The sequence below is a fragment of the Oncorhynchus mykiss genome, chromosome 5, assembly GCF_013265735.2.
Source record: "Oncorhynchus mykiss isolate Arlee chromosome 5, USDA_OmykA_1.1, whole genome shotgun sequence".
NCBI lineage: Eukaryota > Metazoa > Chordata > Actinopteri > Salmoniformes > Salmonidae > Oncorhynchus > Oncorhynchus mykiss.
Window position 1 is genome coordinate 65902496 of NC_048569.1, and position 15203 is coordinate 65917698.

Consider the following 15203-nt stretch of genomic DNA (forward strand, 5'->3'; position numbering starts at 1 on the left):
GTTGGGGGAATTGAATAGGGGGTTGGGGGTGGAGACAGGTTAGGGGAACGGGATTGGGGGTTGGGGGTGGAGACAGGTTAGGGGAATGGGATGAGGGTTGGGGGTGGAGACAGGTTGGGGGAATGGGATGGGGGGGTTGGGGGTGGAGACAGGTTGGGGGAATGGGATGGGGGTTGGGGGTGGAGACAGGTTAGGGGAACGGGATTGGGGGTTGGGGGTGGAGACAGGTTAGGGGAATGGGATGAGGGTTGGGGGTGGAGACAGGTTGGGGAAATGGGATGGGGGGTTGGGGGTAGAGACAGGTTGGGGGAATGGGATGAGGGTTGGGGGTGGAGACAGGTTGGGGGAATGGGATGGGGGTCGGGGGTGGAGACAGGTTGGGGGAATGGGATCAGGGTTGGGGGTGGAGACAGGTTGGGGGAATGGGATGGGGGGTTGGGGGTGGAGACAGGTTGGTGGAATGGGATGGGGTGTCGGGGGTGGAGGCTCAACTTTTATTTAGCTTTATCTTCCTGTTTATACTGAAGTAAGTAAAGACTTTGCAGTTATGCACTTACTGTAATGTTCTATTTTTTATTACATTTTTCTTCTTCTGAGTGGCAGTCCACAGGTAAATAATGAATTGAAGATATATGGATTATGAAATTATTTAAGTGTAAATATTGTGCCTGTAACCACCCCCCAATGAAAAAAATACAAAACTTTTCTCCTTCCTCTTTCTAAATACCCTTTCCCTCAAATCCTCCCTCTCTCTTATTTTCTCCTGCCTCTTTCTTGCCCTGTCTCTTTCTTGCCCTGTCTCTCTCTCTCTCTCTCTCTCTCTCTCTCTCTCTCTCTCTCTCTCTCTCTCTCTCTCTCTCTCTCTCTCTCTCTCTCTCTCTCTCTCTCTGCTCTGGTTAGCACTAGTGAGGCCTATGGGAGTGACTGGGCTAGAGAAGGAGAATCAGAGAAAAGTAAAGTAAAGAGAGTGAGGGGGAGGCCTCAGCGGTTCTCTGATGAATGAGGACCGCTTGAGCGTTTAATAATGGTCAAAGGGAGGGGGTTAAGAGGGGGGGGGGTAACCACATGCAGATAACCTATCACAGGAAGGCCTATTAGCTGCACTCTATACTGGCTGCTCAGGAAATGAGAAATGACAGGGAAATATTTCCTCCCTTCCTCACTTCTGGTCGCGGCCCTGGCCGAGGCCTCCTCAAGCCTGCTCCCTTTGAACCTCCTAGTTGCGCTACACTCTCTGGTGGATAGGCTGAGGCTAGGACTGAGGAGGCCGTCTGCATTAACCTCTCCCCCCTGCGGCCCATCAGGCCCCAAGTAGATGAAGATGGAGCTGGGAGAGCATACGAGCAGGGGATTACCATCCATTTATCAGGGAACACCTGCTACTCCGGAAGAGTTCATAAGGCCTGCCATAGATCAGCTCGGCCAGGCACCGCCATCAACCATTAGATGGTTATAGCATGTGGTATGGAATGTTAATTCTGTGTTATTATTATATAAAGAACCAAGGCTAACTGGACTGATTTAGTGGAGGGACGATGCAGACAACTGTAGGAGGCATGGTCTTTAGGGGCCAGGGATATAGAAGATAATGTCTTATTGCATCATTTGTCTGGACCAAATAATACACCCGTGAAGGTAAAGTGATTGTAATATGCTGAATTGACCCTAGTTCAGACTCCTAAACAGTGCTTATATTATCCCCCAGCCAGTGATAATCATGTGTGTAGTCATGTGACAACATATACCAGGGTAGCCTAGTGGTTAGAGTGTTGGACTAGTAACTGGAAGGTTGCGAGTTCAAACCCCCGAGCTGACAAGGTACAAATCTGTCGTTCTGCCCCTGAACAGGCAGTTAACCAACCCACTGTTCCCAGGCCGTCATTGAAAATAAGAATTTGTTCTTAACTGACTTGCCTGGTTAAATAAAGGTTAAAAAAAAAATATATATATATATATATATACATACAGTATTTTTGACTGTTGAAATATGATCATACTGTAGCTGGTATGACCATAGAGGATTTATACATGGTGTGTGACAACCATTTTTGTATTTTTTTATTTAACTAGGTCAGTTAAGAACAAATTCATATTAACTGCCTTGTTCAGGGGCAGAACGACAGATTTTTACCTTGTCAGCTTTGGGATTCAATCTAGCAACCTTTTGGTTACTGGCCCAACGCTCTAACCACTAGGCTACCTGCCGCCCCAAAACCATAGTGTGTGGTCACAGTAGGTCAGAACTTGATGGTAAGGTGTGACCAAAAGCCTGTATCTTCAGGACCACGATGGAATAACACGGCTTTAGCCCCACTGGGTCTTCTAGCCCTGGTGGACGTACCTGTGAAGTGTCATGGTTGAAGATGATGGAGCTGAGGTCTCCACAGTTATAGTGTGTGATGAGGTCCTCTGTGGTGAAGGAGCCCTGCAGACTGCCTGCTCTCACACTCTCATGCTGCAGCAGGGTCTGGTTCAGAGCAAACACCACCTGCAGAGGGTGGAGGGAGTACCTGTTAGGGACTTTACCGTGTGGAACAATGAGAGCATAACAGCACTACTTGGAAGTCTTCCTGTATTATGACTCACACTAACACAAGCATACAAGCATACACATACTGCACTGTACTGTACTGTATGATGTATAGTTTACAGAAGCTTATTTCTATTAGTTTCCTAATGTTGCCCATCAAGTGCAAACTGGCTGCAGGTAAAAAAGACCACAAGACGGATGGCAGAGCTCCAGTGTCTCCAGCCCTCTCAGGGAAATAGAAGGGAGAGCTGAAAAGACAGAGAGTGCCCCTTTAAAAATAGCTCTCTCAGGGCCTCAACAACGTAAATTTACAGCCCCCATTAAAATAAAAAGTAAACCCTCTTCAGAGATAATTTATGGCGTGCAGCAGCCAGCGGGCCCAGCGACACTGCAGCTGTACCAGACACCAGGGGTTAACCCTCCCAGCTCCCGCCCCCTCACTCCCACACCCACCTCTGACTGGCCTGGCAGCCCCCAGCCAGCTGTCAATCAGGGATAAGTGTTCTGACAGGAGCGCTAGGTGGAGGGTACGAGGGAGAGAGTGGTTTACTCAGAGTACAGAGGGTTGAGTTTCAGGCTATCTCAGATTCCGCCCACTGACACATTCATATCCTATGATGGTGCGGTCAGTTGATTTGCACCCTTGATGACGTACGTATGTACAGTATGCATGTATACTGTATATCACCGCTATTTACTTCTCCATCCAGCCCTTTATTCCTAATTGCCTCCAGCCGGGTCAGTAAAGAAAAGTGATGGCTATGGTAAATACTGATGGTCGACAGCCCATCCGCATGATTTGTGTGTAGGCTTAAGGCATACAGCTGTGCAACTGATCTATCCCGAATTCAACGCACTCTGAGTTATATGTAATAATTCACACAATTATGTCATGTTTTTGCAATCACTTCTTGAACTGATAAATGCCTTATTGTATTGCCTTATTGAATGTTGCTTAAACTGTTAGTAACCTTAACAATGAGCTCAGTACACCCTAATCCCCTCTCTCTCTCTCTCTCTCTCTCTCTCTCTCTCTCTCTCTCTCTCTCTCTCTCTTTCTCTAGTTGGTGTAGTCTGAGGTCATTGTATTTGCTAACCAGTCTTCCAGGCAGTGCCTTAATAGGGTGCCTCTGTTCTAACGAGGGGAGAAAACACTGGAGAGCTGACAGCAGGGATGCCTCTCTCTCCCATTCCCTCTTCGTTCCTCCCTTCCTCCCTCCCTCAGTCCACTCTCTAACTTCTTCTCATCTTTCCCAATCGCACGCAACCTACCCCAGGACCTCACTCAGCCTCTCACACTGTAAGGAGAGAGGTGAGTAATCTTATTTATTTTATTAGACGTATTTCACAGAATCTATTTTCAGCTGAGAGCGCAGCGGCGTGCTGTCCTCCTGCCAAAGCGGTAATCCCAAAATGGGCCTTGATCAAACCTGTGGCCATAACGGCAAATATGCTTTCATTCCCACTCCAGGACCCCCTGCCGGCTCCATAATGACAATACCTCATATATTTATTCCTATCTCACGTCTGCTTGCTTTATTGTCTTAATTTCCTTCCCCCCACGCCAGGTCACATTGGAGGGTGATGCCTGGCGAGCTCAGGCACATATGTGCGTTGGCGTTGCCCAAGCCCTTGACCTACACGGTTCTATGCCTGCCCAGGGCTTTGTACTGCTGCCAAGAGCAATGCCAGAGCAGGCCCTGGGTAGAAAGAGCGCTGAGGTTCGGGCTGAGGTAGGGAGCACCAGCCCCTCTGTACTGCTGCCAGTGCTGGGACTTTCCTTAAATACAGAAAACTGCACCAGACACTCTGGACCTGGTGGAGGAAGAGGGAAGGAGTGAGGGAGTGAGGAAGGGGGTGGAGGGAGTTTTGGAAAGGGGGCTGTGAGTGGTGAGGTGTGGTAAGTCAATATTGTTCTCACACTGCGGAGACTGCACATCTCTGTGCTGTTGCCATAGCGCCTTCGCTGTGATGTGTTGAATGAGTGTGTGTGTGTGTGTGTGTGTGTGCGTGCGTGCATGCGTGTGTGTGTGTGTGTGTGGAGGCTCCATTGTGTGTGGAGGCTCCATTGTCCTCAATGAATTTAAAAAAAAATGTAAATGTTAAACATAAAACTTTTTTTTTTAGATAAAACAATACTAAATATATTAATGTCACCAAATAATTTATTTTAACACTGTTTTGCAATGATTGTCTACAGTAGCCTCAACAGCACTCTATAGGGTTGTACCATTGTCACGTTCACTGTCTTCAAACTCCCTGTCATAAATGAGCCAAGACACAGCGTGCATGTAATTCCACATCTTTAATCGGAGTGAAACCTTCACAAAAAACAGGTAAACAGAAACCAAACGTGACGCAACCGTGGCGCACAGAAAATAAATAGTTACCCACAAAAGGCTGCCTAAGTATGATTCCCAATCATAGACAACGATAGCCTCTGATTGGGAACCATACCCGGCCAACAAAGAAACAGACAAACTAGAATGCCCACCCAAATCACACCCTGACCAAACCAAATAGAGAAATAAAAAGGCTCTCCAAGGTCAGGGCGTGATAACCATAGTGTAGTGTAGGCAGAGGACAGCTAGCTTCCGTCCTCCTCTGGGTACATTGACTTCAATACAAAACCTAGGAGGCTCATGGTTCTCATCCCCTTTCATGGACTTACACAGTAATTATGACAACATCCAGTGGATGACCTCCAACCTATCAGAGCTCTTGCAGCATGATCTGACATGTTGTCCACCCAATCAAAGGATCTGTAATGGTTTTCTTCATCTGAACGAGAGGCGGACCAAAGTGCAGCGTGGTTGTTTTGATTCATGTTTTAATCAATCACTTCACATGAACAAACTAACAAAAACAAGAAATGTGAAAACTCAAAACAGTCCTATCTGGTGCAAACACAGAGACAGGAACAATCACCCACAAAAACACAGTGAACCCCAGGCTACCTAAGTATGATTCTCAATCAGAGACAACTAATGACACCTGCCTCTGATTGAGAACCATACTAGGCCGAAACATAGAAATACCAAAATCATAGAAAAACAAACATAGACTGCCCACCCCAACTCACGCCCTGACCATACTAAATAATGACAAAACAAAGGAAATAAAGGTCAGAACGTGACAGGATCAGAGAAATAATCTAGTACTGAAAGCATAAGCTACAGCTAGCTAGCACTGCAGTGCATAAAATGTGGTGAGTAGTTGACTCAAAGAGAGAGAAAGACAATAGTTGAACAGTTTTTAACAAATGATTTATTTTTAAATGAAGGAGAAGCAAGAGAGAGAGCAAGAGAGAGCTTCATAAATTATTTAGACCCCTTGACTTTTTCCACATTTTGTTACATTACAGCCTTATTCTAAAATTGATGAAATAAAAAAATAAAAACTTCAGCAATCTACACGCAATACCCCATATTGACAAGGTGAATTATTATTATTATTTTTACATTTCAGCAAATGTATTAAAAATAAAAAACAGAAATACATTTACCATTGATCATCCTTGAGATGTTTATACAACTTGATTGGAGTCCACCTGTGGCAAATTCAACCGATTGGACATGACTTGGAAAGGCACACACCTGTCTTTATAAGGTCCCACAGTTGACAGTGCATGTCAGAGCAAACACCAAGCCATGAGGTCAAAGGAATTGTCCGTAGAGTTCTGAGACAGGATTGTGTCGAAGCACAGATCTGGGGAAGTTTACCAAAACATTTCTGCAGCATTGAAGGTCCCCAAGAACACAGTGGCCTCCATCATACTTAAATGGAAGAAGTTTGGAACCACCAAGACTCTTCCTAGAGCTGGCCGCCCAGCCAAACTGAGCAGTCAGGGGAGAAGGGCCTTGGTCAGGGAGGTGAACAAGAACCTGATGGTCACTCTGACAGAGCTCCTCTGTGGAGATGGGAGAACCTTCCAGAAGGACAACCATCTCTGCCACACTCCACCAATCAGGCCTTTATGGTAGTGGCCAGACAGAAGCCACTCCTCAGTAAACGACACATGACAGCCTACTTGGAGTTTGCCAAAAGCACCGAAAGACTCTCAGACCATGAGAATCAAGATTCTCTGGTCTGATAAAACCAATAATTAACTGTTTGGCCTGAATGCCAAGCGACACGCCTGGAGGAAAACTGTCACCATCCCTACGGTGAAGCATTGCTGTGGGGAAGTTTTTCAGGGGCAGGGACTCAGAGACTAGTCAGGATCGAGGCAAAGATGAAAGGAGCAAAGTACAGAGAGATCTTTCATGAAAACCTGCTCCAGAGCGCTCAGGACCTCAGACTGGGGTGAAGGTTCACCTTCCAACAGGACAACGACCCTAAGCACACAGCCAAGCCAATGCAGAAGTGGCTTCGGGACAAGTCTCTGAATGTCCTTGAGTGGCCCAGACAGAGCCCTGACTTGAACCCGATCGAACATCTCTGGATAGACCTGAAAATAGCTGTGCAGCAACGCTCCCCATCCAACCTGACAGAGCTTGAGAGGATCTGCAGAGAAGAATGGGAGGAACTCCCCAAATACAAGTGTGCCAAGCTTGTAGCATTATACCCAAGCAGACACTATGCTGTAATCGCTGCCAAAGGTGCTTCCACAAAGTACTGAGTAAAGGGTCTGAATACTTATGTAAATGTAATATTTTTTTATAAATTAGCAAACATTTCTAAAAACCTGTTTTTGCTTTGTCATTATGGGGTATTGTGTGTAGATTGATGAGAAGAAGAAAAAAACAATTTAATCCATTTTAAAATGAGGCTGTAATGCTACTAGACGTTTCCACTTCACAATAACAGCACAGTTGACCAGCTCTAGCAGGGCATACATTTGACGAACTGACTTGTTGGAAAGGTGGCATCCTATGACGGTGCCACGTTGAACGTCACTGAGCTCTTTAGTATGGGCCATTCTCCTGCCAAAGGTTATCTACGGAGATTGCATGGCCTTGTGCTCAATTTTATACACCTGTCAGCAACGGTGTGGCTGAAATAGCCGAATCCACTGATTTGAATGGGTATCCACATACTTTTGTCGTGTAGTGTATGTCGTCAAATCTATTTCACAGGCTAGGTTGTAGCAACCTCATGATGGGTATAGGAAAAATTTGAGTATCATGTAGAGCCTAAACCTATCAATGATACATTGTGCTGGGTGAATGGAATAGGAATGACAGTCATCCAATATGTTCCAAAAGAATTAAGGCCGTGCTCATAAAAAAAAAGAATTGTCCTCCCTAGTCTTAAACGGAATCGATCCCCACTGGTGTGTGTGTGTGTGTGTGTGTGTGTGTGTGTGTGTGTGTGTGTGTGTGTGTGTGTGTGTGTAGTGTGTGTGTGAGTGTTGACAGACAGAGTGGCTGTCCTTCAGATGAAAAAAGCCTGTGGGCTCTCCTTCTCCGTGGCCAACGTGAGTAAAACATTTAAACGTGTTAACCCTCACAAGGTTGCCGGCCCAGACTGCATCCCTAGCTGCGTCCTCAGAGCATGTGCAGACCAGCTGGCTGGTGTGTTTACGGACATATTCAATCAATCCCTATCCCAGTCTGCTGTGCTCACATGCTTCAAGGTGGCCACCGTTGTTCCTATTCCCAAGAAAGTAAAGGTAACTGAACTAAATGATTATCGCCCTGTAGCACTCACTTTTGTCATCAAGAAGTGCTTTGAGAGACTAATCAAGAATCATATCACCTTCACCCTACCTGATACCCTAGACCCACTCCAAATTGCTTACCGCCCCAATAGGTCCACAGACGATACAATCGCCGTCAGACTGCACACTGCCCTGTCCCAAGAGGACAAGAGGAATACCTGTGTAAGAATGCTGTTCATTGACTACAGCTCAGCATTTAACACCATAGTGCCCTCTAAACTAGTCATTAAGCTTGAGACCCTGGGTCTCGACCCCACCCTGTGCAACTGGGTCCTGGACTTTCTGACGGGCCGCCCCCAGGGGGTGAGGGTAGGAAACAACATCTCCACCAAGCTGATCCTCAACACTGAGGCCCCACAAGGGTGCGTTCTCAGCCCTGTCCTGTACTCCCTGTTCACCCATAACTGTGTGGCCATGCACGCTTCCAACTCCATCATCAAGTTTGCAGATGACACTACAGTGGTAAGCTTGATAAACAACAATGACGAGACAGCCTACAGGGAGGAGGTGAGGGCTCTCAGAATGTGGTGTCAGGACAAATAACCTCTCACTCAACATCAACAAAACAAAGGAGATGATTGTGAACTTCAGGAAACAGCAGAGGGAGTACCCCCCCATCCACATCAACGGGACAGTAGTGGAGAAGGTGGAAAGTTTTAAGTTCCTCGGCGTACACATCACGGACAAACTGAAATAGTCCACCAACACAGACAGCGTGGTGAAGAAGGCGCAACAGTGCCTCTTTAACCTCAGGAGGCTGATGAAATTTGCCACCTGAAACACTCACTAACTTTTACAGATGCACAATTGAGAGCATCCTGGTATGGAAAATGATCCGTCCACAACCGCAAGGCTTTCCAGAGGGTAGTGCGGTCTGCACAATGCATCACCGGGGGCAAACTACCTGCCCTCCAGGACACCTACACCACTCTATGTCACAGAAAGGCCAGAAAGATCATCAAGGACAACAACCACCCGAGCCACTGCCTGTTCACCCCGCTATCATCCAGAAGGTGAGGTCAGTGCAGGTGCATCAAAGCTGGGACAGAGAGACTGAAAAACAGCTTCTATCTCAAGGCCATCAGACTGTTAAACAGACATCACTAACATAGAGTGGCTGCTGCCAACATACAGACTCAAATCTCTGGCCACTTTAATAAATGTAATAAATGGATTCAATAAAGGTGTCACTCGTCACTTAAAAAACGTCACTTTAATAATTCCTACATATCCTACATTACTCATCTCATATGTATATACTGTATTCTATACCATCTACTGCATCTTGCCTATGCCGCACGGCCATGGCTCATCCATATATTTATATGTATATATTCATATTCATCCCTTTACTTTTGTGTGTATAAGGTAGTTGTTGTGAATTTGTTCGATTACTTGTTAGATATTACTGCACTGTCGGAACTAGAAGCACAAGCATTTCCCTACACTCGCATTAACATCTGCTAACCATGTGTATGTGACAAATACAATCTGATTTAATTAGATTTGATTTCTCTCTCTGCCTAAGGGACAGGTTGTCACAGGTTAGACCCCTGACATCACAGTACCTTGCAGAAATGGGTGGTGATTATTGCATGTGATTTATCAACACACGTCACTTCACACAGGTTACTCATCACAACGCCTTCGTGAGAACCTCAAATTATCATTTAGGAAAGATTGCATAAAGATCCAAGCTGGAAAGTGCTCCACGCTGACAGTCTTGGAACGTCAGCATTCCAAAATTTCATTAGTGGTCTGTGGAAAGAAAGAGAGCTAGAAAAAAACGAGAGAACGTTAACATTCTTTTCCAAAAAGGAGAAGGAGCAGAAAACCCCCACATTTATCAACACGTGTGTGCATAGAAGCAATTGACCTTGAAGTGTATTAGACTCTGGCTGTTTGTTAGCATTAGTGTTCCTGGTTTTCCCTCTGAGACTTTTATGCTGTTATAACATGTAACGAGTAGGTGCTGTTGACAAGGTGTTGGACAGCTCGCTCATGTCAACTACCTCACTCCTCTCACTCTCTTTCTTTCTTTCTCTCTCTTTGTCTCGCATTCACTCTTTGAAAATAGGTGTTAAAATTCAAACTCTTTTTCCTACGCTCTCTCTCTCTCTCTCTCTCTCTCTCTCTCTCTCTCTCTCTCTCTCTCTCTCTCTCTCACACACTCTCTTTCTCTCTCTTTTTCTCCACTGAGACTGAGGAATGGGGCACCCTTCTACCCTCTCAAAGTACATTGACAGAACAAAATAAATGAAGAGTGAAATAAAGAGAGAAAGAGAGAGGTAGAGAATGTTAAACAAATAAGGGCAGGTTCTAATGAAACATGTGTTATGCAGATGGGGGGGGGGGGGGGTATTTTCTCTGTAGGAGTGGTCAGGGTAGGGAGGCATCATTATTGGAGGTGGGCACTGGGTCTAATGTTGGATAGGCACAGGTGCATGAGCGGCATGAGAAGCATGGAGAGGTCTGCCAGCATCAGGCAAGAGATCTGAGAAGTATTTGAAGAAGTCTACTCACAGATATTTAATCACCACTGATCAAGATACATAGAAAACAGCTTAAGGTATTGTTCCTCTCCACTGCCTGCCTCCCCCTGGGAGCTCCTAGCGGTGGTTGTGTTTCATCAGCAGACCCCGGACCCCTAACCCAGGGACACGCTCGGCTGGGCTCCGCAGGGAAGGCACGGGGCTTAGCCCAAAGGGAATGGGATTCATAGTGGCCTTGGAACACGGGGGTGAACGTGGCTGTAATAACATCCAGAGTTAACTAGGGTTGGGATAATCATCATACACACACTCTGCTGAGTGGCTCCGCTACGGGGGATACTATAGGTTTTGTGACTGTGTGATCTCGTTGAAGCGTGCAAGCGTGTGTGCGTGTCTGTGTGTGTGTGCACATAGCCGCGGGAAAATGTTTGGGGGTGAGGGTGCAGATGTTGTTTTTGGCCCGCGGTACAGACGGCTATATCAGTCAGCTAATACAGGACTATTAAATGCCCAGGCCACTGCTTTTGTGAAATAACTTATGTATTCATATTTTTCTTTCATTCTGATTTGTCAGGGGGTGCTACAGCACCCTCAGCGCCCCTACTTCCTGCGGCTATGTGTGTGCGTTCATGCTTGTGCGTGCCTGAGAGAACCTGTGCATCGCTGCCTATGAAAAGACACCAAGTCACAATCCTCTAAACTCCCTTAAACTCCCACCGTCTACTGTCTGATCACAGAAGTCTGAAAAGTATACATTTCCTCTTTTCACCTAATATCTTTATAGTGTCTGCTTGATGCCTGTTTGAATGTCATACTGACCATGTCATTATTGCTCTTTCAAAAGCAACGTCGTCTGATCTTTTACATCCAGTCTAAAACACACCTTGAATACATTACTGTAGGAAATGGAGATCGTGACGCACAAGAACACTTCAAAGTTGTCTGTACAATCTCTGCTGGTAGTAGCTTCACCATAGTCTCCAACAGTTTTATCAGCTATCCCTCATACATGATATTTTTTCTAGGTAACCCGGTAACCTGTCAGTGCTATAAAGCATAACAATGCTTTCAAATGTGATTTCCAACTTCCAAGAATTGCCTAAATATTTTTACAACCCCTTGGCGCCTCTTTTGTGTAACTTTCGCTTATTCGAAGGTAAGCAATGCCTTCAGCTGATCACATCTGGCAATAGCAACAGCCGGGTCCCTTACACAGTCTTTACCCTGGTTAATACCCACTCTAGACATGCAAGCACACACACGCACGCACACATGCACGTGCACGCGCGCACACACACACGCACGCACGCCGCACGCACGCACGCACGCACACACACACACACACACACACACACACACACACACACACACACACACACACAGCCAGATAAAACTATTGTCCCTTGAAGACATCCTTTCTGGTTTTGACTTTCCCTATCTCTCTATCTTTCTTCTTCCCACTCTATCCCTCCTGCTCTCTCTCTCTCTCACCCTTCTGTCTCTCTCAGCCCAGGAAACCCAGGGATTACCTGGGGACAATCCCAGTGGCAGTAGCCTGGTGCTCCCAGCTTCTGCAGAAAGCCTCCCTCTTCTCTCTTTCCTCCCCTCTCCCGCCCACTTCCTCCTCCCTCTCTTCTCTCTTCCCTCCCCTCTCTCTCCCAACCCAGGGGCTCCGGTGATGGACTCTGCAGGACCATCTCAGCCTGGCGGGGGGACAAATCTCCTCATCCTTTTCTCTTATCCGTCCTTTCTGACCTTCTCCCTTGGTCAATCTCTCCGTCTCCTAGCCTCCACTCTTTGCTCTCCTTCAGTCCCCATCTCTCTCAGTCCAAACCCGGGCCTTGGCTCCAAAGCCCCTCTCCCTAGCCCCCAGCCCAGTAAATAAGAACATGTGGGGGGATCGACCCGGCTCTCTTTACACGCAGCCCAAATACAACACCATTCATCCATTCCTTCCCGCCTGAACATTTTGAAAACAATAAAGTATCGTTTGAGCTGGAGAACAGCTGCCTCTTCACCGTGAATACCCAGGAATGGTGTGAGAAAAAGAGAAAGACAGAGTGGGAGGAATTAAATAAGAAAGAAGGGGTGAAATAGTGCTCAATCTTACTGTCTTTCAGCACTGCTGGGTGTTGAGGTAAGGGGTGGGGGTGTAGAGAAAGGAGCAGAGGAACATAGCAGTACCGTTGTTAGGTCACAGAAAGACCTGACCTGTGTAAGCCAGCAGCCCACAGCCTACAGACAGGCCTGTACTGTGAGCACCAACACATTCTGCATATAGCTCCTCTTTTCCCAGGGAATGATCTTATTGAATCCCATGGGCTTCATCGGCCTCCATTATGATGTGTGATGCTATCAGAACCAGATGAGTGGACTCATTCCTTAGTCAGAAAGACCAGGGAGACTCCTGCATGTATAAAACATACAGCTCCAACCAAGGGGCCACTTTTCTCTTATCTTGCAGTCTGCTTTGGTTCATTTAATAGCTTTAGACAGTGTAATTCCCTAAGAATGATTTGTATTTCTGCAACGTTCCGTTCTTAGGTCCTGCTGAAACATGAGAGTAGCACATCATCTGGTGTGTGATTGAAGATAAATTGTGCCATGGCCAGAAAACGAATGCAGATTCAGGGGATATGAGCAGCAGTGTGGGGGTAGGACCAGTCCCTTTGCAAGACTTAATTCCTCCGAGGTTGTGCTGAGTGGTTCCTGTCACCAGAGCTGTGTGTGTGTGAAGGCAGTGCCAGGTACAGCCCATCTCTCACACACAGCTCAGATGAAGTATGACGTGAAGTCCTCATGCCTCATACATCTGATCTTGGGCCTGTGTCAGTTCAGACTGACGTTACTGGAGCCTGCACTGATTGATAAGCGGCTCTCTCAATTTGCTCCATATTGCCTGGGTAGTGTACAGAACTATGGAATGGTATAGCATTTAAATAACTACAGCATTTCCATATAAAAGGAGCATGATTGAAAGGCTATTATGTATGAGTTAATGTCTGTGTGTAGTGCATGTGTGTCCATTTGTGAAGGGGGGTAAGAGTGAAACTGAGAGAGGGGGGATAGAGAGAGCGAAAGCCATGTGTTTATAGTTAGCAGGAGAGCAGGAGAGAAAGCCTCTGTGCTCTTCCCCTGCCCACCCCATCCCTCCATCCCCCTCTTCGATCAGGTCTGGAGCACAGCTGGCCCAGCATTGCCCTCCACCAGCCCACCTCTCCTCTCCTCACTCTTCCATCCAGACAGACCTCGATCCTCCACACAGTTATCAACAACATCACACACCCTCTCTCTTCATTCCCCTCTCCTCTCCTTCTTCTTCCTCTGATTGGTTGCCTTCTCCCTCCCACCACCGTCTGTCTGAACCCTGTTTATTTTGCTTTCATCTTCTCTTCCTCCTTCCTGCATTCTGCTCCCACTCCTTTCTACATTACTTGTGTCTATGTGTGTGTATATGTGTGTGTGTGTGTGTGCCACGCATTTATGTTATAGTGCGGTCAGTGTGTATTTGTGTGTGTGTTTGTGTGTTATGGTGCGTTCAGTGTGTGTTTGTGTGTTAGGGTGCGGTCAGTGTGTATTTATGTGTGTGTGTGTGTGTGTGCCACGCATGTATGTTATCGTGCGGTCAGTGTGTATTTGTGTGTGTGTGTGTGTGTGTGTGTGTGTGTGTGTGTTTATGTGTTATGGTGCGTTCAGTGTGTATTTGTATGTATGTGTGTATGTATGTTATGAGTGTTATTGGCGGTCAGTGTGTGTTTATGTGTATGTGTGTATGTATGTTTGAGTGTTATTGGCGGTCAGTGTGTGTTTGTGTGTATGTGTGTATGTATGTTTGAGTGTTATTGGCGGTCAGTGTGTGTTTGTGTGTATGTGTGTGTGTGTTTGTGTGTTATGGTGCAGTCAGTGTGCGTGCTGAGTGTACAGTGCAGTGTCTGTCTGACCGAGCAGCAGCAGCCAAAGGGAAGAGGGCAGGCTTTACTCCCCTCAGTCACGGCTCCTCCAGACACCAAACACTAACGCAGCGTAATCCCAGACAAACACACCATTTCACGGCAAATCAGAGGGAGAAATGTCAAATTTTACGGAGCACAGTCAATCTGGAGAGGCTGTACCTTGAGGGCAGTGAAAAATACACAGAGATAATATGTGTGTGTGTGGGGGGGGGGGGGGGGGGGGGGGGTAGTTATGGGGAATCACAAGGTGCCTGAGGGTCATGCTGCCCTGTCATTTTCAATGTATTTTATTATATTTTTTAAAAACTTCTGTCAGCACATCCGTTGAAGACAGATCAGAAATCATCTCCCCAATGAGAACAAGCTGTCTGAGAAAGAGTGTGTAAGAGAGGCACAAACCCCGCTCAGCTCTCCACTGCAGGCCCGACAGCACGCACTGAGCGCTGGGAAGAACACCAATTCAGATGCCGTATCTTCATTTTATCATCCTGTTTCTGCAGGAATTTTCCAATGAAAACTTGTAGTGTATTTGAGGTTTAAAAAGTCTTCTAAAGTTTGTAATTTCC

The 15203-nt window shown here is 46.5% G+C and overlaps 1 protein-coding gene across 2 annotated transcripts in view; it reads right to left on the reverse strand.

Moving 5' to 3' along the window:
- Positions 1 to 15203, reverse strand: part of trabd2b (TraB domain containing 2B) — a 94643-nt gene that overhangs the window by 37878 nt on the left and 41562 nt on the right. For both annotated transcript variants that reach the window (XM_036978104.1, XM_021603941.2), the window contains exon 3: positions 2342 to 2488. In XM_036978104.1, coding sequence (XP_036833999.1) covers positions 2342 to 2488 — 147 coding nt within the window. The remainder of the gene's footprint in view (positions 1 to 2341; positions 2489 to 15203) is intronic.